This window comes from Bacillus rossius, chromosome 16 (assembly GCF_032445375.1).
Source record: "Bacillus rossius redtenbacheri isolate Brsri chromosome 16, Brsri_v3, whole genome shotgun sequence".
Taxonomy (NCBI): domain Eukaryota; kingdom Metazoa; phylum Arthropoda; class Insecta; order Phasmatodea; family Bacillidae; genus Bacillus; species Bacillus rossius.
This window is the reverse complement of record NC_086343.1, coordinates 95,328-123,045: the sequence shown is the minus strand read 5'-3', so window position 1 is coordinate 123,045 and position 27,718 is coordinate 95,328. Positions and strand designations below refer to the sequence as shown.

Below are 27,718 nucleotides of genomic sequence, written 5' to 3'. Positions count from 1 at the left end.
TATTAAAAAAAAAAAAAAAAAAAAAGACCAGACATACATGTCATTACTGAATTTTAGAATTTATTCAGAACAATCATTCCAGAACTCAACATTCTCAAATACATATGCTTCCAGATGGCTTGGTTGACATTCCAGTCTGTATCTGCTTGAGCGACTTACAACTTTGTTTAGACTTGTATAAAAGAGTATTTTGCAACACACTTTCTGAAGTAGAATTTGTCAGGTTTTATTTCCTTTCATTCAAAAAGAAACTTGTTAAATTTAAAAACTTAGCATTTAGATCTACAATTATCTTTTCATATTACATAATCCTAATTCTGAATAATTTATTTTTACATAAACATTTATTAATTACGATATCAAAAAAATTAAATACTACTATACAAACAAATAGTCTGTAAAACTGCACACTTCTGATTAGACATTGTTGAACCTTCTAACTTGTTTCAGTACATTAAAACAAAGTTATGGCACAAACAGTTTGCAGTATGATCGATTACTCAATGATAGTGCGAACAGCACAATCACTTGATGTGTTTCATTTACAATCAATGGCTAAGTAAGCCATTAGTAATAACCATGGGTGCATAAACCCAACACTTAACTTGTATTATTACAGTTTGTACATATATATGTACATACTACACTTTACTGTATTCACACTCTCAGTAGTACACATAGATTTACGGGCATGTTCACGGGAAAAATACTTAAGTCACGTAACATTGAAACATAGGGCTGATTCCTGCACTTTTGAAATATTGGAAAAGAGTGCAGTTCTTGTTGTTGATTCTAAGACAAAAAACACGTCAAAAGAGAGAGTTTTTCAGTACTCACCAGTGAAGTGTACAATCTAAACTCGGTAACGAGCTAATTCATGTGTTGTCACGTTATAACATGAAGCTCAGACATCACGGGGGTTTACGTGGTTAACTAATGAGGCGTGTTATGGACTGTGGACTCTGTGACGTGGCCCGTGTGGGCGCAGGGCTTGACGAGCTCTGAGCTGCGGCTACGCTCCCACAATGCCGAGCGGCGGTCGTCGGCGGGCTCCCGAGCGTCTCACGTGGTCCGCACAGATCTGGCTGGCGGGTTGCGTTCTGGCCGAGTCGTACACCAGCAAACACAATATATGAAACAAAACGCTACGTGATGAGCTGCAAAAAGATGCCTAAAGCAATTCAACTGGTTCACGGGTGGACCCGGACACTGTGTGGCCTGCCCTTGAGAGACTAGGTCACATTGATTTAAAATGTCCTTCTGGACCTAAATGATGAATTAAACAGTCGACTACCTGGGACTCGGCTCAAGGATAACGGAAAAGGTTTAAAACGACATTAATGACGGCGGTAGCTGAAGATCAGTCAAAATAGAACGGTGAAGTCCACGAGGTGCGTAGGATGCGTCCTTCCCCGGGCAGCGCATGAGAGAGACTGGGGTGTGATCCGGGTGTCACGGCGGCAGGAAAAGGTTGAACTACCTTAGGTCATCTATATTTACGAGACAAAACAGATAACACAACAGAACATCTCGAGCAATTACAAAGTAATAATATTTACTTGTATTGTTAATTATTGAGTTCAAAAATAAACTGCCCGTGTATGGGGTGCGTTCTGACATGTTTGTGCATTGCGCTGCTCCGTCCTTACTTAAGCTGTTAAAAAATAGAACACTTGGGGATGAAAATATAAGTAAAATTACAAATTATATTAAATAAAATATTATTTCAGTGATGCTAGGCACATGCAGAGCGGGCAAACACACGCACTCACACACACACACTCGTGGGCAGAAGGTTTGAACAGAGGGTGCAGAAGCGGGGCGAGGGCATAGCCCCGTCGACGTGATCATAAAAATATGAAAAGTATTCATTTTAGGGAAAAAAGGTAAAATTTTTTCCCCTTTTTAAAATCTAACTATAATTCTGTTAAACAAGATGGTACTATTGATTTCTCAGGGCTAGCCGAACAACAGGAGTACCGAACATGCCTCAATGCTGAACATGTGCAATTTCCCCCTAGACCGGAACTATCGTATATGACGACCATATATGAGAATAACTACTGAAATTGTATACGAAAAATTGTTCCAGCATAGCAACTTTGCCGAGAATGGTCTCGTACTTGATATCACCATTCTAGTTGAGCTTGCGTATGACTGAAAGCAAGTGTTTCAAACAAAGGGCCCCAGCTGTAGGTTGGCATGTTAAAGATAATAAATAAATTACTAAATAAAAATGAACAAAAGTGTGTACCGGTATCTGAAGAGAAATTTGTAATTTAATTTACCTGCACACATGATACTTATGAATGGTTTCATACTGACATTAATGTGAGTGCATTTGAATATGTTTTCTAAAGTTAATTTTCCAATTAAATTTAGCTTTACAAAAACTACAAGAAAATAGTCCCTCAGTTGCATGAATGCGGGCATGTTTTAATTTTACTTCTCAGACTAAATTTAGCTTTACATTTACTATAAGAAAATGGTTTCTCACCTGTGTGAGTGTAAAAGTGTCTCTGCAGGACTTGTTTAGTTCTACACTTATAACTGCACAAGCTACATGAAAAAGGTTTCTCACCTGAGTGAATCCACAAGTGAATTTTCAAACTATTTTTCTGACTAAAATTAGCTTTGCACACACTACATGTGAATGGTTTCTCACCTGTGTGAATGCGGGAGTGTATTTGAAGGTTAGCGTACGTCATAAACTTAGCCTCACACACAGTACATGTGAATGGTCTCTCACCGGTGTGAATATGAATGTGAGATATTAGATGAGCTTTCTTTCTGAACTTAGCGTCACATATGTTACACGAGAACGGATTATATCCGGTGTGAATGCGGATGTGTACCTGCAAAGAACTTGTAGATTTAAACCTAGCACTGCATACATTACATGAAAATGGTTTCTCACTAGAATGAACAGAGGAATGTATCTTAAGGTAACTTTTAAGTTTAAACTTTGCTTTGCACAAGCTACATGAGTATGGTTTATCATTGGTATGAATGCGCATATGACTTTTCAAATTCCTAATTGAGTTAAACTTAGCCTCACATACGTTACATGAGAAAGGTTTTTCACACATATGAACACTCATATGTTGTTTCAATTCATTTTTCACAGTAAAGAAAGATGGACAGATGGAACACGAGAAACGTTTCTTGCCACAATATGAGTGAATGTGTCTTTTCAAGCTCTCCTTAAAAGTGAATATTTTTAAGCATTCAGAGCATGTAAAACTTGCCTTGCGCTCATGCTTACTACGGTGAAGTAGCAACAACTTCTTCTTAGGGAACCGAGCGGAACAAAGTGAACAGGAGAACTGTAGCTCGCGTGACTGCTCGGGAGAGGAATCCACCAATCCAGCGTTGTCCCCGGCCTCTGTACGTCCCGAGCAACGATCGTGCCGTGCTGACACGGGAGCACGGCTGTCACAGCTCGTAGCAGCAGCTCCGTGTTCGACACGGGCAGCCGTGACGCCAGACGGAGGCTCTTTACTGGCTGCAGCAGCTATGACACACACCACACACTCTTATACTGTTGTATGTTTGAGTGGAATTAATAAGGAAAATGTGTAATAGATTGAAGGAAAAAAACAGGCACACTATGGTAAACAAAGAGGAGCCTAAAAGAAAATAACATATGGAAGAGAGATAAAATGTATGGCTGACAGAATAGTAGGACTTTATAAAGACTGGTCAATAACAAAGCTGCGACGACTGAAACGACGAAGATGGCAGAAGAGCAGCTTAGTAGCAGGAAATAGCCAGTTCTCGGCCACACACACGGTCCGAGGAGGCAAGGGGCCCCGACAACAGGTTGTTGCTCCTTCAGTTGTTGCTCTTTAAATAACACGTGACGAGGAGCTGGTACATCGAAAGTGGATCCATCAGGTTGATGCTAGGTTCATAAAGAAATGTTTATTACAAACATTTTACTCTGTGTTTTCTCTCCTAAGCAAAGTTCATTGCATGAGCAGGGCTGCTATAGAGTTTAAAATTATCTAACCTCCCACAGAGTTAATGTCTTTTGTTGCGTGGTCCGCTCTGTGTGACTGCAGGAAGTGGCTGGCTTGCAGCTTGGGGTAATATTCAGTTTTTAATAACACTATAGAGTGATCTCATTTACACCTTTTTTATAAATAAAAAAAAATTTGATTATTTCATAAGCAAAGTATAGAGAACGGCTGGCTATCTTTATAAAAAAATCCTATATGCTCCCCTAAAACAGAATGGTTACCCGGATCTATTCTTATAATAAAATGTATGTAAAGATTAGTTTACCACTATGCCTATAGCAACCACAACAAAAATTTGTTTATCAAGAAAATTTATGTGAGTGCATCTAATGCCTATAACTATAACTCTCCATCGTATACGGTTCCTATGCACGTATTCAGTCCTTAGGCACATAATGCCTATAACTCTCTATTCAAGATGGCACCCTTTAAATCGAAGCAGGTGGGGCCTACAGGCTTTCCTTATGCTCTCTGTGCACGTCAAGGAATTCCTCCTAATGACGTTATATTTTTAATTTGGCGCCCTTCATCAGTTACGTTTTGAAATTTAAATGTGGCGCCCTTTAGTATTCGAATTTGGCATCACCAACTAGTGCAATGGCCTGGTACACTCTAGTGGCAACAGCTACTACTAAAGATTGACAAATCTTTTTTAGACTTAATCTTGCACCCTCTGGTATTTGAAATGTAATAACAATCCAACGTATTGAGACACCCAAAATTTTGCAGACTTATCAATTCACCAGCTAACTTTATACTTTTGAATGGAGTTAATCATACGGGGTGCAGTTTTGATGCCTTTATGCCTGTGGACGATTAACAACCAGTGTCGGTGGTGACATGGATGGGGGTTTCGTTTGCGAGCAGTTGCAGAGCCTGCAGATCTAGGGTCGAGATGTCTCCTGTGTGAGGCATGACTTGTGCCCCCTTAAACTGCCTAAATTACCTGGACCCTGCCCGCACGCTTTAGTGAGCACCGCAGTGAGCTCTTAGGGCGTCCCACACGCCCATGGTATTCACAACACACACGTGGTCAGGCGAATGAGGCGAACATGAGGTCGGTAAGACTGATATTTATTGAACGGCGTTCGGTACACATCAATTGTACGATACTAAAACACCTTGCGGCACCACCGGCTTACGAAGGGTCTCAATCTCCTCGTGGCTGGACGATGGAATCACATGGTGACAAGTCAGCGAGCGGCTATGGTATTTATGGTAAGCATACGCACCCCAGAGGTAACCTCAGAGAATATAAATAAGTGACTGAAATTAATCCAACGATAACAGAATTACTATGGTCAGTTGTAGTCCCCGGGGTGCGGGAAGCGCCCTACCTCGGGTGGCTGTGTGAAGTGACCGGGGAGAGACATGGCCGCCGAGGTCGTTCGCCAGTACAATCGCACCAAACCCAAGTCATGCTGCTCAAATTCGTATCTTAATTCTTAGTTTTTAAATTTTTTTCTCTCGTAAATTAAACAATTTTCATAACCAATTACAACTCAAATATGAAATAGCATACAGTAGTCCACGTCCGTTGTTATTAACAGATACGTACTTAAATATAATAACGTCTTATGAAACCTGATAAGACATGGACAATCATGGTGAAAAAAAAAGTTTACAATACTTATAAATGCAAGAGAAAAGCTTACAATATTAATTCCTTTGAATAGCACTGACTCGACTGCGCCCCTTGCGGTTGTCCATGGTGCAGTCACACACGCCATGTCGCCGATGGGGAGTTCAAATGCCTTAAGGAGAGGTATTAGGAGTGGTGACATATCGGGCTCAGATGGACGCAGCCCCGGGTTATGTCAGTGAAGTAAGCAATTATGAGCGGCCCAGCAATAAGAAACCAGACGTTCCGTACAATGTAGTCAGTAAATTGAATAGCATGTGTGACTAGAGTTTACAGATACTTCATATTTTGTTCCGGCGCCAAACGAATTCGGGATATTTCTGTGTATCTAGAGCAATGTTAGGTATATTTCTAAGAATTACTTCCTGCTGTACCACTGCTCCACATGACTCGGTTACGCATCGCTGAAGGGTTGAGATCAGCTGAAAGTAGAGCTCACACAAACGTTTAGTCGCATCACAGACCTGACACTGATAGTGGCGAACCTACCATTAGGTGCCGTTTCACTGCTACCAACCAGCTGTTCCCCGTCTGCGAAGTTGGCAACCAGGCTAGTGGCTGGCTCTTGGGAGAGACTACAGCGAGACTGCAACATTTCAACAACAAGGGTTTAAACAATGTGCCTTTTACCATACCAACCAGCGTATTACTGCAACTCAACATGACTTACTAATAGCAACTTGTCAATAGGTACATATTACTGTAGACTTCCGATAGTCCGGAATGAACGATTGTCTGGTAACCAGCAAGAAATGAACGGACATAAGCCAACTAGATAAAGGAAAAAAAAAATCTTTGACATATTTAGCTCAGGTTAATGCTTTTACAGCACACATAGTGGTAGTCAGAAGTGTTCAGATTGGCGCAGGATTAGCTGTGAATGTTCTGCATGGTTCGGGATTGCTCAGAAGTGTAAATACGAGACTTTAAAATATACAATAAAAATTTATTTCTGGCCAGTATTTGTGTTGATCCTTATGTTAATCCTAATGCTCGCGAAAAAACAATATTTGCTGCCATTAAGCCATCTTACAGATGTATTCGCTCTACATCTTAGTGTTTAGTAATCACGGCAGGTACTGCCTGATAATCTACATTTCCTGTAACCTGGCCCCTGCGAATCCTGAAGTGATAAGGAGACGGTCTCTAGCCCGGCATGTTCACATCCACGGCCGCGACGGATCAGTTACTTTTCCTCATTATCGAAAATTATAATTTTAACCAGAATACCAAAGAAAATTTAATGTAAGTACAATGGTATCTAAACAAGTTTAACAAGTAGCTCATAGGTAGAATAATACAGATGAATGTTGGTCCTTGTCAAAAAATCATCACGGAACTGTACAGTGAAATGTGATGCATTAGAAAATATAAAACAGGATACACTGCACTGATGAAAATCAACAGTAACAATAAACACTGAGAGAATCCACCTGAAAAATTCTGAATGCGAGTGGTTCGATTGGTCCCAGATCGCAGGGCGTGCCAAACCACAGAATGCCGGATGAAAGATCATTCCCTGTAAATTATTTATCATAAGTTGTAAGTCATGAGTGAATCTGGGTGTTCAGTTAGAGATGCACGTCTTTGCAAGGGTCGTATGGGGTCACCCTTGAAGGATGAAGGTGGCGTAAACAACAGGCATTACGAGGCCCCGATTACAGGCAGCTAGCGCTTTGAGCTGCTAATCTTCCTTTCCAGTTTCCCTCAAACATCACAAATTTAACAAATTAAAGCTTATTTATTATCTGTTTTAAAACAGCACACTATGCAACTAAATAATATGTAATATGACATGTATTTTTGAAAATAAAATCATTATCGTATGTTAAAAAAACTTATTTTCCCCTGTCCCTCAAATTTTTTTGCCAATTTTTTTTTTTTTGCACCTCAATCTCTCGCGCTCTTGTAAAACTGGCACTCTGAGTAAATTGGTAAGTTTGTAAATTGGGGCCAGGGCATTACACTACATTAATAAACACCTCGTATGTTTTATCCCCAAAGAATAACTTTCAATTAACAATTGTGTAAAACACACAAACACTTAGAATAGTGAATCACTCTCACCTCATAATTTCCTGCAGTTTCCCCTTGTTCAGTGAGATGTATTTGACGAGGAACTGAAGATTTGCAATCGTACTTTTCTGATTTTTCCTTTACTATTGAGAAATTTATTTGACATGGAGTTGAGGAGAGTCTACAATCAGAAATAATTTCCGACTTGACATGATCAGCACCAAAAATCGCTCTTTGCACCTGGGCGAAAAAAACAAACAAACATAATTAGGATTGTTGCATGTTGCTGGCACCTTACAACATGAATTTAAACAGATTCTAATTAATGTTGGTACACATCTACATATAACTGAATAATGTTCTAATACCGGACTACACAAGTATTAATGAGTCTTTTAAAGTTACTTATGCTAGCCACAAAAATTATTAATAATCAGTAGCAAAAACAAATCCACGATGACTTATCTTGTTACTAGTAGAAGATATAAATGTGGCACTGTGGTGGGAGAACAGAATCCCTAGACTAAAAATTACAATTAAAATACATTTATGAAATCATGGACTTGGTCCAGTATCAAACCAGAGCCTAACTCCCTAATAGCATATCTCGGGCACTTGCATGACCTTAGACCTACAATTTTAAAATTTATCCACATATTAAATTTTGCAACTGGAATTTTTTTGAGGCAGATAAATTAATTATGTTTTTAAATAAATGAAGATTAAAAATTTGCAGCTTAGGTTAAGTACTGATGATGCAGAAAATTTGGTGGAAAGATTGTGGTAACCGATACAAGTGAAAAAGCCCGTGTCGATGGCATAAATCTGTGTCGATGTTTGCTGAAAGCTGGGGAAGGAATGGTCGGTGAGTCCGTCCAGTCGAGTGTTGTTTGACGAAGTAGTGGAGTGAGCAGAGGCTGGTTCTGGGAAGATGGGAGATCAGTGCTGGACGTGTTGGCATGGAGAGTTGCGGCAAATCGTTCTGCAGACTTATAATTTGACAAAGTAGTTCAGTTTGAATGTTTGATCTAGTTTTGTATGTAAGCAGTAATGTTATAGCACAGTTTACTTCCTGTTTCAAATAAATTGCAAATTGAATAAAAAGCCAAATAATTACTAAGTCTAATATTGCAAAATAATTATATCATCTACCAGTTCAACTTGAAACACTACCTATTGCAAAAATTTAAAATCAGTGTCAGGAGTACTTCCTTTGATCTTGGAACGGCTATGATCCGAAGGCAGTCTCAACTCAACTCTAAAGTCCACCGCCCCCTGCACTTGGTCCAACTTGCCCCAGGGGACCCGGGCTGGAACGCCCGTCACGTCAGAACAGTGCGCTCTTGAGTGTGTGACTGAACTAGGTTTGACGTCGTGGCCACACTGATGTCATTTGAGATGAAGCGAGATGGAGCAGGGGCGGGGGGGAACAGGAGCATCCTCAGAAAATCCCCCGGCTCACGGCAACACCTGCCATACTTCCCTCCGGCGAACAGTCAGGGCTTGACGCCACTTTCCTGGGATCTGAGTGATCTCACCACTTAACCACTGCGGTCTCTTACATTCTTAAGACACAGAACATTAAACTCTCACAACTGGTACATACCTTCAGATATTCACCAGGTTCTACTTTAATTCTCGGTATAATTATTTCACGTGCTTCCAGCATCTCATTACTAGCACACACACCTCTTCTCTTGCAGTTACCCTCCTGCAATAGGACATAACAGTACACGACATCACCGGGAATTAAGGTACAGGAAAACCAAGTGATCAGGATCAGAGGGTGAATAAGATAAAAAGCTTGTAACATTATGTTTTGAAACATAATATAGCAGACATGAATGATACACAGAACTAGGTATGTATCATATATATCTTTAGAACTATTAGAAAAATGTATAATTTTTTCTGCTATATTATGTTTTAAAGTAATATGTTACAAACTTTTGATCCTATTTACCCTGGCTTACGCAACTCACTCACTTGGTCTGGCTTTTTAAGTAACATAAACAGTAAGAAATATCTAAACAATTCATGAATAACAGAAGTTATTCTATATCATCTCAACTCCTAATCCTGAGGTTCAGTACACACACGCTACATTAATACCGTGAAAGCATTAGTGTATTATGAGCATGCGTCGTTTTGAAGTTTGTCTGAAGGAAAACATAACCTGATTTAGATATTTACATCATATTACATATATCCTGAACATTTTTGAGTATACCTATATAGGATTGAGGTAAAACACAAAATTTTATGAGATTTACAGTAATAAACACTCCAGTATTAAATGAAAGAAAGACACTGTTGGCTTTGTTACAAGCTAAGTAATCTACTGCACATATGCCGGGTGCGTTGTTTCCACGGCACCTTACAAAAAAAGGGATTTTAATCCATGTTTGCATGCTTTGAGCTTATATCAGGCAAAAAATAGTATCATCCTCGACCTATAGGGGAACTGGGTTTGAATTCCTGTCATGACAGAATAGTGCATTCTTGAACATATGAAGTCTCATCAAAGTGATTTGAAATGGATGAGGAATGAAATTAGGCGGAGCAGAGACAGATTACAATAATGGAGGCAAAACAAAACTACCGACGTCTACCATGTATGTCCGGGATTGACCTGGTAGGGATTCTAACTCTTATTGCCTTGGGGGAAGGTAATGAACCTGGCACTTAACTATCGTAACTCCTTGCATTCCCAGGTTAACACTTACAGCTGCTTACACTTACCAACACATCCTCACCAGGTTCCACTTTGATTCTGGGCAGAACTATTTTAAGAGGTCTCAGCGACATCTGACTGTTGACAGACGCACCTCTTCTCTTGTGGTTGACTTCCTGCAATAAGACATACCAGGGCATGACTTCACCTGGAATTAAGGTGCCCACCGACCTGGTCTGCGACTCTTGCTGCAGGCTTACAAACAAATAAAAAATGTTAAAAGTAACCACTGAAGATATTCGCAGGATTGTCCAGGAAAGTGTAAAAAATTTCCCTGAACCAGTAATAAGGGAGCCTTCAGTGCAGACGAAACATGCTGCTAGACCCATGAAACATGTATAGGCCTAGGTCTTTCAGGGCGTCGACAGAAATTAAGGGCCCGGGGCAAACAATTGTGTTGGGTTCCCTCTCGCTTCTTTAATGTAAAACAGTTATTGCGCATTACACGTGGCAATAACTGTAAATGTGATCTGTGCATATTGAATAACTTTCTTATGAATACTATTAAAATAAATATGTAATTTTTATTTCCTATCAGGGTAAACTCAAGCATCAAAACTAACCTCCATTCTGAACCACTGGTGTTCGGGCCCCGGGTATTCTTACTCCCACACCTCTATCTTGACGGCCACAAAGCAGACTTACTCAGTCTTACCGCCACAGGACCGCCACTACACAGCTATATTCCTCTTGATTTATCAGTTTTCTCCACCAAAACTAGCATTTAGTACTATTTACACAACATTCTGGCCAGTGGCTGACACAAGGGATGTTAAACCTCACCCCCTCCCCCTCAACTTTTTCAGAAGCTATGAAAAATTTTGCAAGATATTAGTGACAGCAGTTAAGTTACTGTGAGAAGCCACATCTACTATGGCTACAACTGTAGGCTCATAGTCAGTTTGTTAGTGTCAGTTGTAATGTAAGTTTTTTTTTACACGTGTGCAAATTTTAATTTTTTTTTTCAACACCCCCTCCACCTAAAAAAAAAATACTCTCACTGATTCTGACATTACAATCATAAACATCCTACACTATCTTTCCAGGCATTGTAATTGTTACTGTTATTGGTACTGATGAATGTAGTTGTCCATCTAAAGGAACTAAAACTAAAATAACACCGTCGAGGTGCCTACGGATGCATCAGTAGAACTAGGCTCTGACCTCTGACCTTGACTTCAACTAGTGTCCCATGTTATAGCATTTGCCCTTTTTATTACTCAAATGAAAGACACACACACTGAAAGTTGCAGCTGAATATTTGAGCGCACCGAGACGACTCAGTTCAGTGTCGAGCTGACAGGGAGAAGGGACGTCCGAAGAGTGTTGCAACATGTTTCAAGGAACCATGTTTAAAACTGGCCGTGGCAAAACTTGTTTAACATAGATGTGGTAATGGATGTGATGTCAATACCTGTTTTTAAATTCTAAATGTTAGGATTTGTATACTTGTATAGCACAGCTAGGAGCAAAAAAGAAATTTTAATTTTTTTTTAGGAAGGGAAAAAAAACAGTGGTTGGGGGGGGGGGGGGGGGGGTTGAAATAGAATCTCCTTACATGCTGTTTGCTTTCAAATACTTTCCTTTTGTTAGTGGATATGGCAGATTTTTTTTAATTTCTTAGGATTGCAAAGGGGGAGGGGAGGGTATGTACATCCCCTGGTATGGAATACAGATTAATACAAAGAATCTGAGAGGGGGAAAAAAAAAATCAAACAATTTAACACTGATCAAACTTTTTAAGTCTGTTGCAATAGAATGTTTTTATATTCTACATTTTGTAGATCCGTGCAGCCAACTAGTTTTATTCCCTGCGAGGACTGAGCCAACTCACCCTTGTGTGTCCCGCTGCCTCGAGGCTCGCGAAACCTGAGTGGCCGCGAGCTGAAGACCATCTGCAGTCGGTGATGATCTCATCTTTGACACGAGCCAAGCCATGGTCTGTGGCTTGTGCCTGAAAGTAAAAAAATAAATAAATAAATAATGTGTTTGTCACTTGTTCACCCGCAAACACACATCCAGCCATTTGCTGCTGCCTTTGTTAGACTAGGCTCTCTGTTTCCTTGTGTTCCGACTTGCGCCCTCTTCTCTCTTGTCGGAGTGCAGGCTGGCCGCTACTCCAGACACTGTACGTTACCAGCAGGTTTCACCCTGGCTTTCCCTCGACAACATTAAAAAAATTCCTTACTAAATAATTTACCTGTGTGCATTTTTTTTTAAAGAAATAAAGAAAATACAGCCCTTACCATCCCTTTAACTGGCATGGTTCTCTCTCCATTTTCATTATTTCAAACACCATTTTATTTTTGCATTCAAAAATTAATAGAAATAAAATAATAAAATGACTGGAGTGTAATTATAAATATGTACATTTGGTAAAGTATAAATTTAAAAAATAAAATAATTCAATATTAATATAAGCACATGTATACAATTAATCATTTTAATTACGTAAAATATTTAAGATAGAATTGATTAATAATTAAAATCAACATGTATTCTGAATATTATAATTTATCAATTTTAATTATTTATTAAAAATATTTAACTTATAATGCAAATAAATTATACATACAGGAACATAACCTCACTTATATAAATACACCCGGAAATATACTTAAAAAAAGTTTATAAACACAATTTCTATCAATGATAATCACAATAAATAAATGTTTTTAATTATATGGTGTAGTGTGACACAGTTAGCTTTCTGTGAAGTAACAGAATCAATATGTAATATTGTATAAAATGTTTTGTTAGGTTGGTTACTGCTACTCTGAGTGGAAAGATAGTAAACAGTATATGTGAGTATTAGTAAATAAAAACATAGGAAATATACACACTGTTAAGATAATTTTGGGTGCCTAATATTTTCTACTGAGGCCTTGAAAATAACCAACCAAACCAGTAAACATAACATGTGAGGGGGCAGTTGTTTACTCAAAAGAAAAATCATTTTATTATATGATCATATTTTAAACATACATAAACACTGAACAAAGTCAACTCCAGCTAGATTCTAGTAAAATAATACATAAAATCATCAATTTGTGAATAAATAAATACACATGCTATTAAATCACACAATGTATGTTATTCTTGCTCGCTTACTTACATCCAGCTTGATTTGCTTAGGTAAATTATTTATGACTATTAAAACTAATATCATCCCTTTTCACTGCATTTGGGGTAGAATTTGGAAATTGTAAATTCATTCTAAGTAATTAATTAAAGTTATTCATGCTCAGTTGCTTACATCCAGTTTTATTTGCTACGGAGATATGTGTTTTTAAAATGCTTATATAAAACCTACCCCTTTTCATCCTCTTAAATTACTAATTCTACAAAAATGGAGGGAAAAAAATCATAACTCTAAGTATATGCTTTTTGCATTCTTAATTTCTAGCCATTAGATATAGTAGATTCAGAAGTATACATTCCCCCCCCCCCCTTAAAACCACATTTACCCCTTTTACACCTCTTAGGGGCATAACTTTTAAGGTGGTTAGTTAATAAAGTGTGGTTTGTTAGTTTTGTAATTGTGCCTAATGATTTAATTTTTTTAAATTAGTTTCCATATACCATTTCTTAAAATAAATTAAAGCCTACAACCTTTTTACACCCTTAAAAAATGAATTTCTACAATTTAAAAAATTTCAATACCAAACTTTACATGCAAGTTGTTCTTTTTTAGTTTCTTACCTCCAGTTATAATTTATTTTGAAGTGTTCACTTTCATTTGAAAACCGTGCCTACCCATTTCACACCCCTTTGAGGTTGCATTTTGCAAAATGAAAAAAATTGTGGTTGTTAGTTTGAGTATATTTATTATTGGTAGGCCTACCGAATATCTATTCTTATGCCGAATTAGGTTCATAGACATAAATGTTCACTTAAAACTATATTTACCCCAATTTTTATCCTTTAGGGGTAGGATTTTGCAAAATGATAAAAATATGGTTAGTATGTTTTTGTATGTTTATTTTTGGTACCGTGCAATATCTTTTATAATGCTTGATTAGGTTTGGAGATATAATTATTTATTTTAAAAGCATATTTACCCTGTTTTCACCCCTTAGGATTTTAATTGAGCAAAATGGTGAAATTGTGATTGGTTGTGTTCATATGCTTATTATTGGTACCCATTATGTTTTATTATGTTGGATTAGACTCAGAGATATAATTAATTATATTAAAACCATTATTACTTCTTTTCCAACCCTTGGGGGTTTAATTTTGCAAAATGTTTGAAATTGTGTTTAGTTGTTTTGGTATGTTTATTACTGGTACTAAGTATAGTTTCTTATACTTGATTAGCTTAGGAGATATAATTAATTAAAACCATATTCACACCAATTTCACCCCCATAGGAGTGATATTATTTAATTAGGTACAGCCTGGTGTTTTAGTTAGCCAAAGAAATTCACCAAACTCTGACGTCCCTCGGCTTCAGGTCCCCGTTTTCCCGTTGAAATAAATGTCCTGTTATGCCCGTACTGCCCTCGTCGGAGAGGTGTGGGTCCAGGCCAACGTGGCCGGGACCGGGAAAGGCGGGACCTGGAGGGAGAGTGAAGTGATTGCGAGGAATGTTGGTAGGTTGTCGCAAGCAGAACACGGCATTAACGAATTTCACGAGCCGTCTTTTATTAACGCTTATAAAGTCCTGCCGCAGCCTGGCGGAACCGTCGCGGAACAAGTGCCCTACCACGGCGACACGGACTCCCTGATGACGGGGCGGTTCTCAAATACGTTTCGGCGCGAATCGTAAAGTTTATTAATGCTAGGCTGACCCAGTGAGAAAGGGCCCGAAGACGGAACGCTGTACATACGCGGCCCGTTACGTAATGTTCCGTGGACGGCGAAAAGTTCAGAGACTCGTAGCACCACGTTCGCGTTGTAGAAACTGCCCGCTAGACACGTCTCCCGATGACTCGTAAGTTAACAATGCTAAGCTGATTCGCGGTGGCAGCTCAGCTGCCGTGACCGACTGCGGACTGAGCGAACGTTCAATCCCGAGCGCAACGTGCGCGGCTCGCGGAGCAACGAACACGTCTGTCTCCGCTCGAGACCAGGACGCGACTGCCTCTCCCCGCTCGCCCGCGGGCCGGCGCCCGCGGGTGGCGGGGAGGGAGGGGAAAATCGGCCGGCGTGGGAGAGAGCTCCGTCCCGCGGCGCGCCAGGCTGCAATTACATACTACGGCGAAACACTTCAGAAAAAGTTATTGAATTATTTACAAAGACATACACGAGACATTAATTACACAGCGAACTTGCACAATGAATAATAAATAAAATAAGTTAATTACACACATTCAAATCCCTTAATCGTTTACAAATATACACACTGAAATAAAAGATAAAGTCACATAGAAAAAACACTCGTTGGCATGCTAGGGCGCACGCGGGTGCGTCCCTGGCCGTCGCACACACTGGGGTTCACTGGGGGGGAAAATAGGCCCCCTCAGGCCCGCGTCGGTGGCCAGGTACGGCCTCTGTATCTGGGAGGGTACGACGACTGTCGTCATATGCCCCCCCTCTCCCGAGGCCGTCCTGGCCCCCGACGCCGACCTAGACCGGCAGCTGCGTCCGCGTCCGGCCACTTGTCTGGTCGTCGGAGCTCGTCACGTCATTCCGTCCGGGTCGGGCAAACTGGGGCAGGAGCTGCATCACGCTGCAGCGTAACCCCCCGTCGGTCGTTTGTCTTACGTCGCGGGGTTTGCGCTGACTCCCCCACTCGTAGTCCCGGAGGTAGTGGGGGGCCGTCTTCTCACGCGTGGACCGGCGCAACGCCGGTCCCCTCCCCGCGTGAGCGGTCATCCTCGGCTCCCCGGAAGGCAAGTCCAGGACCACCTGCTGGGCCCTGTCGACATCGCCCTCCCCACTGAGGAGCCGGACCGTTACCCCGTCTGTCACGTCCTTGCTCACGTCCGTCCCCGTCACCCGCCGTTCCCAGGAGTGGACGTACCTCCGTCCACGTCTCTGGGTAGGCTCCGGCAACGTCACCACTGGTTCACTCAGGTCGACCAGGTCGCCCTGAGCAGTGTTGTCATGTGTTACGTCCTCGATGAGCGGTCCATCAGTGTCGTTGGCGTAGGCGCTGACGTCATCAGGCGGGAGCACCCGGTCCACGAAGCGCTCCAGCTCTGCCATGCTTGCGCCACGCGGACCCCTTCCGCCCCTTCTGACGGGCGTCCGTTCCCCGCCCCCTCTTGCCAGTTGCCAACCACCGTTCCCCTTTTGCTGTCCCCCCGTAGGAGGCTGAGTCGGTGTCGTCGTGGGGGCCCGTCCATGTGTCGTGCCCCAGGTGTCGTCGTCCCTGTCAACGTTCCTGCCAACCCCCCGCAGTGACTTGGGGTGGGCGTGTCCTCGTCGACGTCCCTGATCCGGCTCCGGTGGCGTCACCACGGGGTCACCGAGGTCGACCAGGACTCCTACTGCGACGTTGTCATCGGTCCTGTCCCGTGTGTCGTCGTCCCTGTCAACGTTCCTGCCCACCCCCCGCAGTGACCTGGGGTGGGCGTGTCCCCGTCGACGTCCCTGATCCGGCTCCGGTGGCGTCACCACGGGGTCACCGAGGTCGACCAGGACCCCTACTGCGACGTTGTCATCGGTCCTGTCCCGTGTGTCGTCGTCCCTGTCAACGTTCCTGCCCACCCCCCGCAGTGACCTGGGGTGGGCGTGTCCCCGTCGACGTCCCTGATCCGGCTCCGGTGGCGTCACCACGGGGTCATCGAGGTCGACCAGGACTCCTACTGCGACGTTGTCATCGGTCCTGTCCCGTGTGTCGTCGTCCCTGTCAACGTTCCTGCCCACCCCCCGCAGTGACCTGGGGTGGGCGTGTCCCCGTCGACGTCCCTGATCCGGCTCCGGTGGCGTCACCACGGGGTCATCGAGGTCGACCAGGACTCCTACTGCGACGTTGTCATCGGTCCCGTCCCGTGTGTCGTCGTCCCTGTCAACGTTCCTGCCAACCCCCCGCAGTGACCTGGGGTGGGCGTGTCCCCGTCGACGTCCCAGGTCCGGCTCCGGCGGTACCACCACAGGGGCGCCGAGGTCGGCCAGTACACCTTCGGTGACGTCATCCTCGGCCTCGTCACCGTCCACTGGTCCGCTGTCGTCGTGGTCGTACTCGTCGTGCGGGTCGCCTATCAGTCGAATGTCGTCCCTGTGCACCTTAGTTGTCCGTCCGTCGGCGCGACGCACGAGGTACGAGGTGGTGCCCAGTCTGTCTACGATCTCCTGTGGCCCCGCCCACTTAGGAGCCAGACTGGCGCAAAAGCCCCGCTCGCCAGCCGACAGGTGATGACACTTAACAAACACCTGCTGGCCAGGCTCTAGTCGTGCTGGGGGCTGGTGCGTCTGCGGCGTACGTCTAGTCAGGTAGTCAGCTTGGCGACGTCGGGCGTCTTCGCGCAGATCGTCCGTGGTCATGTTGTGCAAGTCGGGGGTTGCGCGCGCTTCCCCGGGCAGGGCGAGGTTCCGGCCCTGCACCAGTTCAGCGGGGGAATGGCCCGTGACCGCGTTCGTCCGACGGCGCAGGCAAAACAGCAGCGTCGGCAGGTGCAGGTCCCACTTGGTGTGGTCCTCGTCCAACCGGATGCGCAGCTGAGTTTTAATGTCCTGATTCCGCCTTTCGGTCGGATTCGCGCGCGGATGGTAGGTGGGCGTCGTGTGATGCTCCACCCCCCAACCCGCGCAGGACACTCGCCAGCTTCTCCCCGTGAACTGCACCCCGTTGTCCGTCAGCAGGACCGCGGGGTACCCGTATCGCGGGAAGAACTCGCGCTCGAGCAGGGCAATCACGGTGCCGGCCTTCACGTTTGGTACTGCGAACGCCTCCGCCCAGCGGGTGAAGACATCCGTGACCACAACAATGAATCGCCGACCACGGGACGTGCGAGGATACGGCCCCATAATATCCACCGCCACAGTGTGGAAGGGATTCCGGGGCCGTCGTGGGACCTGCTGCTCCTTGCCGTCGGGTCGCCTGGACTTCCGCTCCTGGCAACGCAGGCAGGCCCGCACGTAGCGTCTTACTTCTGCCGCGTCGCCAGGCCAGCGGAACGTCCGTCTGACCTCACGCAGCGTCTGCTCCGCGCCCGGGTGTCCCGCCAGGGGGTGGTCATGCAGGTAGCTCAGGACCCAGCGCCTGGCCTCGGGCGGCACGTGGGTCCGCCACCCGCTCGACCTGTGAGCCCCCCTGGTCTGGAGCACCCCGTTCAGGCTCCGGCAGCCCGGTATCACCCCCTCCCCACACTCTGTCAGTCGGGTCCGGGTGTCGGGGTCCCGGAGTTGCGCCGCGTGGACCCACGCCAGCAGGTCAGTCATAGTCTCGGGTCGCGCGTCAGGTGCAGGAGCAGTGGGGCTTGTCAGCGCGTACAACGCGCACGGTCGCGGCACCGAGTCCTCTACCCCGCGCTCACGCTCAGGGAGGAGCACTTCCTCCCAGCCCTGGTCGTCGTGGAACTCATTCTCAGGGTCCGGATTCCGGGACAACTCGTCGGCCAACTGATTTTCACGTCCAGGAATGTGCTCGACCGTGAACGAGAATTCCTGGATCAGCATGGCCCACCGAGTGAACTTAGACTTCCGGCCCTGAGCGGAGTCCAACCAGCGGAGGCATTGGCTGTCGGTTCTCAGCGTGAATGAGCGGCCCTCGACGTGGTGACGGTACCTCTGTAGGGCCCAGACCACCGCAAGGCACTCTTGCTCATTCACGTGATACTTCCGCTCAGCCTGCCCAAACTTGGCGCTGGCGTACTCGATCACGCGCCTCTCGCCCCGGTCATCCATCTGGTACAACACCGCCCCCATCCCCTCCTGACTCGCATCCGTCTGGATGAAGATGGGGCGGCTGGGCACCAGGCGTGAGAGCGTGTGACAGTTCCTGAACCGGCGCTTCACCTGTCGCAAGGCCTCGTCCGCGGCGGGGGTCCACCGGAACTTAGTCTTCGGCGACAGTAGGTCCGTCATCGGGGCCGTCACCGTGGCGAAGTCGGGGACGAAGGACCGCAGCCAGTTGAGCAGCCCCAGCAGCTTCTGGAGCTGCTTCCTGGTCTTCGGTGCCCCCTTTCCCTCTATTAGCTCCAACTGCTCAGGTCGGGGGCGGCACCCCTCCGCCGTCACTATGTGTCCTAGGAACTCTATTTCCGTGGCCCCAATGTGGCATTTCTTTGGGGCGCACGTCAGTCCGTGTCTGGCCATACGTTCTAGCACCAATGCCAGATGGTGCGCGTGTTCCTCCCACGTCCTGGACCAGATGATAACGTCGTCCAGATAGGCACTGGCGAACTCACCAATGTACCCATCCAGAACACGTACCATCAGGGCCTGGAACGTGGCAGGGGCGTCCATGAGACCAAACGGCATGGCGCAGAACTGGTAACGTCGACCGTCTGGTGCCGTAAATGCCGTCTTAGGGCGGTCCTCCAGACATACCGGCACCTGCCAGTAGCCTGATTTTAAGTCTAGTGTCGTGAAAATAGTGGCGTCCCCCAGTCCTGCCAGTGCGTCTGTGATATTGATCTGCGGGGGCGGGGCGGGAATGGTCAGTTTGTTTATCGCCTTGAAATTTACGCAAAAGCGTAGACTTCCGTCTTTCTTGGTGGCCAGCACCACCCGTGAGTTATACGGGGAGGTGCTGGGTTCCACTACCCCGTCACGTAACATCTCGTCAATTTGAGTCTGTATGGCCTCCCGTTCCCGGATGCCAAATCCGTATACCTTCTCAAAGGGAGGGCGGTGCGGTACCATCGGTATCCGGTGCTCCGTCACGTTTGTCCGTCGTAGCCGGTCCGCGGCCGCAAATACCTGTGCCTGAGAGGTGAGGACATGGTTGATGACATCGACGTACTCCTCTGGAACACCGTGCTGAAGGTCTTCTAGGCGAATGACTGACTGAGGGGGACTGGGGGGAACCTGGTGCACGCCGTACACCGTCCAGCGCCCCTGGGTGCCGAAGTGCATCCGGCCAGCTCGTACTTCCACGGTGGCGTCGACCTCGTGCAGCCATGGGACCCCCAGAATCAGCCCCTCGCGGAGCTCGGGGACCACCCAGGCCTCGACGTGGCTAACGTGACCAACGATGCTCATTGTTACCTGAGTGATGCCCCCTGCTGCAACGACGGCATCCCTGGTGGCCAGCTGCACCAGCTCCCTCCACGGTGTCACTGCCTCCGCTCCCACCAGGTGGGCCGCGATGTAGGTTCGGCTGGCGGCGGTGTCCACCAGGGCCAGCATCTCCCGCCCGTTAGCGCGGACAGGAATTCGCAGCAGCTCCGGCTCCTCGGGGCCGACCTGCCCCAGCTGTGCAGTCGTCTGTCCCCCACCGCCCCCGGCCACCTGGCCGTCCGGGCGTGGGGAACTCGCGGCGAGGTCCGCGGCTCGCTCCGGCGCCGACGTGTTGACGTTCCGGTGGTCCACCTCGTCGACGACAGGTCGACGAGGCGGCTGGTCCGGCCCTGGTATAACCGGCCTCAGGGCCGCGGCGGTGGCGCCGGCAGTCAGCTGTCCCTGCACGGAGATGGCCGGCGGGATGCCTGCGCTGATGCTCTGGTTGTCCGCCCCGTCGACGGCGTATCGACGAGGCGGCTGGTCCGGCCCTGGTATACCCGGCCTCAGGGCCGCGGTGGTGGCGCCGGCAGTCAGCTGTCCCTGCACGGAGATGGCCGGCGGGATGCCTGCGCTGACGCTCTGGTTGTCCACCCCGTCGACGGCGTGTCGACGAGGCGGCTGGTCCGGCCCTGGTACACCCGGCCTCAGGGCCGCGGTGGTGGCGCCGGCAGTCAGCTGTCCCTGCACGGAAATGGCCGGCGGGATGCCTGCGCTGACGCTCTGGTTGTCCACCCCGTCGACGGCGTGTCGACGAGGCGGCTGGTCCGGCCCTGGTATACCCGGCCTCAGGACCGCGGTGGTGGCGCCGGCAGTCAGCTGTCCCCGCAGTTGCCTCGGCATGGGGACAGCTGATGAGGAGTAGTCCCGTTGTCCCCTGCTTCCCGGCGGCATACAGGACGCTAGTGCGGTAGGCGCCGGTGGTGGTCGACGTGTTCTGTCAGTTACTGGGACTGCCGGTGGCTGGCGGGCCGGGGAGCGGCACCCAGTTGTCCCTCCGCCCCCGGTCCTGCGTTTCCCGCCTGCGACGTGTTGCCTTCGCGCGCCTCCTCCCACGCGGCTCTGGTGGGGCAGAGGCGATGCCAATGGTACGCGTCCGGGCAAAAACGGCATCGCGGCGGACGTTCGTCCCTCTCTCTCGTATCTGTCCGCTCGTGACGTCCTCCTCCTGTCGCAGCTGGTTCCGGGCGTTCCCTGGTGCCGCCGCGGTCTGTTGTCCTGCGCGGTCCCGCGCCGCCGGCGTAGCTCACCACGGTCAAGTCACTGTCCGTGACCTCTGTGACGGTGACCCCTCGCGGCCCCGAGCGAGCACGGGGAGCTCTCGCGCCCCTGAGTGCCGTCCTCCACTGCGACATGTCACGTTCGATCACGCGGGCGAGGGCCACGAACTCCTCCGTGTCACGACCAGCAGCCGTCCTCATGAAGGGGCGAAACTCTGGCAGCAATTGTTCGACAATGGTTGGCAACGCCGCACTCACGTCCCCACTTGTCCCCAATCGGCGGAACATGCGTAACTTCTCGTAAATGAACTGCTCTGCACTCTCGTCCTCCTCCTGGTTTCGGCAATAAAATGTCCGCAAACACATTGCCCGCGCCTGATCGTTATCAAACCTAGTTTTGACTTGGCGCACAAAATGTCCCCACTCGGTATCAAAACTCCCGGCCATTGACCACCAGTTCCTTGCCTCGCCGCGGAGCTGTCCCGCCACTCGCGGCGTCCACTCCGCCCGTCGCACTTCGTACAGTTTTAGGAGGTGTTCACACTCCCGCAAAAACTCCCGCGGGTCCTCGTTGTCTCTCCCCGCAAACTCTGGCAACTCAAACTGCGTGCTCACGTACCGCACTACCGGCCCATCTGCGTCCGCGTGCCTGTCCCCCTGTTCCCGTTTACTGTCCTCAACTGTGCTGTCCGTGCTGTTTGCGCCCTCGGCCGCGCCGCCGGACCCGCAAACCTCGTTTTTTACGTCCATTTTCGCGGAGTCTCCCTCCTCACACAAGTCCGTTTCGAAACTGATTAGATCGTATCTTTCTTGTCCCGCCTGTTTCCACGCCATCCTGTCCTCCTGTGCTACTGATCCGCGGATCGTGAACACAATCTCCCCCAGTAATACAATACGATCCTCCCCAGCGCGTTATCTTCAGTCCGGGATACCGCTGCACCGCCGTCTTGTATTTCTGTCCCCCACGACGCGCTATCTCTCGCCGAAACGTCTCGTGTTCGCGCCGTTCCCGCGCTGCGTTATCTCCCGCCGGCGCGCCGGCGCGACGTCTCGAATTCGAGCCGCTCCCACGCCGCGCAGCCGCACCTGCTTCCGTTCTGTCCTGCACCTGCGCGCTTGCGTGCGCTTGCGTGCGCTTGCGTGCGCTTGCGTATGCTTACGGCCACACTAGTTGGGCGCCAAATGACGTCCCTCGGCTTCAGGTCCCCGTTTTCCCGTTGAAATAAATGTCCTGTTATGCCCGTACTGCCCTCGTCGGAGAGGTGTGGGTCCAGGCCAACGTGGCCGGGACCGGGAAAGGCGGGACCTGGAGGGAGAGTGAAGTGATTGCGAGGAATGTTGGTAGGTTGTCGCAAGCAGAACACGGCATTAACGAATTTCACGAGCCGTCTTTTATTAACGCTTATAAAGTCCTGCCGCAGCCTGGCGGAACCGTCGCGGAACAAGTGCCCTACCACGGCGACACGGACTCCCTGATGACGGGGCGGTTCTCAAATACGTTTCGGCGCGAATCGTAAAGTTTATTAATGCTAGGCTGACCCAGTGAGAAAGGGCCCGAAGACGGAACGCTGTACATACGCGGCCCGTTACGTAATGTTCCGTGGACGGCGAAAAGTTCAGAGACTCGTAGCACCACGTTCGCGTTGTAGAAACTGCCCGCTAGACACGTCTCCCGATGACTCGTAAGTTAACAATGCTAAGCTGATTCGCGGTGGCAGCTCAGCTGCCGTGACCGACTGCGGACTGAGCGAACGTTCAATCCCGAGCGCAACGTGCGCGGCTCGCGGAGCAACGAACACGTCTGTCTCCGCTCGAGACCAGGACGCGACTGCCTCTCCCCGCTCGCCCGCGGGCCGGCGCCCGCGGGTGGCGGGGAGGGAGGGGAAAATCGGCCGGCGTGGGAGAGAGCTCCGTCCCGCGGCGCGCCAGGCTGCAATTACATACTACGGCGAAACACTTCAGAAAAAGTTATTGAATTATTTACAAAGACATACACGAGACATTAATTACACAGCGAACTTGCACAATGAATAATAAATAAAATAAGTTAATTACACACATTCAAATCCCTTAATCGTTTACAAATATATACACACTGAAATAAAAGATAAAGTCACATAGAAAAAACACTCGTTGGCATGCTAGGGCGCACGCGGGTGCGTCCCTGGCCGTCGCACACACTGGGGTTCACTGGGGGGGAAAATAGGCCCCCTCAGGCCCGCGTCGGTGGCCAGGTACGGCCTCTGTATCTGGGAGGGTACGACGACTGTCGTCAACTCCATTAAATAGTTTTCAAGTGAGGCTGGAACAAACAGTTTCTGAAATTAAATTTTTCATCATTAATTTATACATTTCATTTCATTTTCATTTCATTTCATTTTTCCCATTTTTACATTAATCCCAAAATCCTTTTCTTTGATTCTATTATTTCCAAAACTCTCTGTTTTTTTTATCAAAATTAAAAAAATATATAATCCTTCAAGTGAATGTGCTTTAAATGTGTACCAATTGGTTTATTTGTATGACAAAGAGCAAATTTTCCATTTAACACAGTACTGGTGTAATTAATATATAAAAATCATGTCAGTAGCAATAAAATTGTTACAATATGTAACAGGAGAAATATTTTACATCATATATTTAATAATAACAGTACAATTCTGTGGAGTGATTTTAAAAAACCCTGAGGAAACACCAAATGCACTAGGTTGCAATGTTTAATTTGAATTTCCCGCCATGTTCGAATTGACTCTGGGCTAGTGTGTACTGTTACCAAGTTTCTTCTTACCAAAAGCCAGAGTATCCCATAATATTCGTTGAAATGTGGGAGAAAACAAATTAAAAATTACGGATTTGTAAGTTCGAACACGGCTTCTATGTTCAAAAGTTTCAAACCTCCGTAAAGTTTTAATAATAAAAATAACAATAATAATCAATTTATTTGTTAGAGGTGTGCAAACATAGGAAACACTAAATTTTCTTAAAACATTTCAGAAATATAATTATGCTAGGGCTGTTATAGCGAAAGGACTAATTTCGAACACAGAACTACTCTGTGCTTACAGCATAGAGTGCTTACAGGCTGAAACAAAACTTCATACATACCTCAGTTACTTTGATTCTGGATAAAACTACAACACAAGGCTGCAGTAGCATTTTGTTGCGCATAAACGAACTTAAATACTCTTTATTCTAATAAGTTGATCCCACACAATATATGAACCCACAGTTCGGTCGAAAGCGTTCATTATAAATACAAAATTATGAACAAAGAGGGTTCAATTCGTTCTGTACGCTGCTACGCCCTACACCTATTAAACTAAAGCTTTAGTAAATTACATAAAAGTAAGTGTCATTTTGTAAAAGAAAACTGAAAGATTTAAGTACTTAACAAAAAGCTTGTAAATTAAATGTCATGTAATATAATACGGGTGGGCTTACAATTGTACGAAGGAAGAGATAATCGCCATCTTTGTTTCAACAGTTTTAAGGAAAAAATAATTTTGTCATAAAATTTTCAAAATTAGTCTTTGTTAAAACATACTATATTATTTGATTGAATACCAGTAATTTAAGTGACTGGGTGCTGCAACTTGTTTTTTCTTGTTAATTTATTGGCTTATTGTATTTAATTCTTACTGTATTAATACAGATAATATATATTATGGTTTTTAAAAATATCTTAATGTAAGATCACTGACTTAAGAAAAGCAAAATATTAAAATTATATGACACAAAATTATTATGGCATAGAAACATTGAAAAACAAATTGGATTGCTTTCGGATTCTATCTATTCTCCTTAATTCATTCATATATTTTCTCTCTATGTTATTTTCAATTGGCAACCTCGAATAAAGTAACATTATTAGCTGACCTCCGTAGCATAGTCGGATTCACACCAGCTTTCGGTGCGAGGGGTTCCGGGTTCGAGTCCCGGGTAAGACATGGGTGTTAATCTACGCACAGCAATTTGATTGATGATATGATATTAAAAGGTTTCGATTAAGAAAGAAATGACTATGGCCATTGATACACCGCTGAAGGCAGGGGTTGGTCATGCTTGCATGATTACATTCTAACTGCTTAAAGCCTTTTTTTCCCTCCTTCAACTAATTGTTGCGCCATATTGGTTAAACATCCAAAAATTTTGTCTGAAGTGTAGTGTTTGCAGTGTATAAACAGTTTTAAATGACTTTTTTTTAAAATGAAAGTGGTGGTTTCTAATGACGGAGATTCTAATTCATTCATATTAACCATCATAAAACATGGTAAAGCACCATTTCCACAATGTTTTGGGCGTATACAATATGGCGATGGCGAGTTTAAAAAGTGACTTCGCTTACGTCACAAGATACCGTCTCCTGGCAATTCCCAACTGCATGGCTGTAGGCCACACAGCATAAAATATATTAAAAAAAGTAACATTATTATATGCTGGAAGCATGGCTAGATCAAAACATCTTGACCACGGTCGTTAAGCTAGGTCTGGCAACTTACCTTTATTCTCCGTCCTCTTAGTGGAGCTCGCGGCGGCCTGCGAACTAACGGCGCTAGTAGCAGTTGAACCCATCATTATCATTGTGTTAAATGGGAGTTTATTATAAAAGTGGGAATATTTTTTCAAACAGTTTAGTTTTAAAAATCGGGTAGAGTTGAGGATTTTTAAATTTGTTAGGAACTAATGTTTCATTTGATAATAAATACTAAGCAGAGTAGATAACTACTTGCAATAATTTTCGTAAATGTTTATTTTGTTCAAAACACTTAACCAATTATGTAATTAAACAGTATAAATATAATCAATTTCTGCAATTATTTTTTTTATATTGCGAAAAATAAAAATAAATCATTGTTTTAGATGGTATCGAACCCGAGCCGGCAAATTGTCAGTCTATACATTTAAATACTACACCTTGTCACTTACTTAACACACATGAGAAAAAATTAGTTTTCTAACTGAATTAAATTTTTTTTTCAAATGGGGTTGGTAGGTAAGTATGCACACACAAACACACACACACACACACAGAGATATATATATATATATATATATATATATATATATATATATATGTATAATTATATATATAAACAAATCTTGACGGTTTTAAGCCGTAATTTTCATTACAGGCAGGCACAATACAAGATTCTCTCTAACCGATTCAGCTTAACTGTGGAAAAATGCTAAGGAAATGGTCCATATAAGGCATTTTCCAAGAACCAAAATAAAAAAAAATACTAATCTGGGAAAAAATTTAAATATTTGAATAGGAATTAGGAATAACTAGGGGCAGGCATTTTTTGCGAAAAGACCTGAACACTTATTAAACTGCAATAAGGTATACCCGCACCTGTGGTTTCTTCCTTGTGATTGGCGGCCGTCTGCGAGAGAAGTCGTTGCCTTGCTTGACTGAGACACTCAGGACTCGTTTACTTCTGCACTGAATCACTGTGATTGGTGTTGTTACAATCTATTTGTACCTGACAGAAACTCACCCAATCACGAAACACAGACGATGCTGTAGTGTTTTAACTTTCATCTAGTCTCGAATTATTTTCGCGAAATCTGCATGCCCCTAGGAAAAACATAATATTTTATACGAAACTCCCATTTAACACAATTTTAATGATGGGTTTAACTACTACTAGCGCCGTTAGTTCGCAGGCCGCCGTGAGCTTCACTAAGCAGATGAGAAATGCCGAGGCAGAGGATAGGAAGTTGCCAGACTTATCTATTTGACCGTGATAGTAACATCTGGCTTCGATTGGCATATATTCGTTTGTGAATATAATTGTAGCCGTTACCATGGTGCGACTTCGGTAAACATTTATATAGATTTTCGTTTCATGGTCCATAGACCCTAAAACCATCGTCAACTCAAAAGTTTATATATATATATATATATATATATATATATATATATATAGAGAGAGAGAGAGAGAGAGAGTAATACATCACCATCAATCACCAA

The 27,718-nt window shown here is 45.5% G+C and overlaps 1 protein-coding gene across 5 annotated transcripts; it reads right to left on the bottom strand.

Moving 5' to 3' along the window:
* Positions 1–43: 43 nt before the first annotated feature.
* On the bottom strand, positions 44–25,009 carry LOC134539925 (gastrula zinc finger protein XlCGF57.1-like). 5 transcript variants are annotated; one of them, XM_063382279.1, is made up of 7 exons: positions 24,850–25,009; positions 12,249–12,368; positions 10,423–10,530; positions 9,287–9,391; positions 7,732–7,920; positions 6,154–6,250; positions 44–3,514 (listed from the first exon to the last, which is right to left on the bottom strand). In XM_063382279.1, exons 1-7 carry the CDS (start codon positions 24,910–24,912, stop codon positions 2,412–2,414), a joined length of 1,785 nt encoding a protein of 594 aa, XP_063238349.1. In that variant the 5' UTR covers positions 24,913–25,009; the 3' UTR covers positions 44–2,411. The 5 variants fall into 5 exon arrangements, with proteins under 5 accessions (XP_063238349.1, XP_063238348.1, XP_063238350.1 ...); XM_063382278.1 differs by lacking the exon at positions 24,850–25,009 and having other exon boundaries at positions 12,249–12,506; XM_063382280.1 differs by lacking the exons at positions 12,249–12,368; positions 24,850–25,009 and adding an exon at positions 11,654–11,771.
* Between the last annotated feature and the right edge of the window lie 2,709 nt (positions 25,010–27,718).

What these genes read in the sequence shown, in the direction of transcription:
- LOC134539925 (XM_063382278.1), bottom strand. Translation starts at nt 12,440, where the DNA reads ATGGCTGGATGTGTGTTTGCGGGTGAACAAGTGACAAACACATTATTT. An exon ending in AGGCAGCGGGACACACAAGG is followed by an intron (nt 10,531 to 12,248) that starts GTGAGTTGGCTC and finishes GTCTTATTGCAG; the next exon opens with GAAGTCAACCACAAGAGAAG. An exon ending in AACCTGGTGAGGATGTGTTG is followed by an intron (nt 9,392 to 10,422) that starts GTAAGTGTAAGC and finishes GTCCTATTGCAG; the next exon opens with GAGGGTAACTGCAAGAGAAG.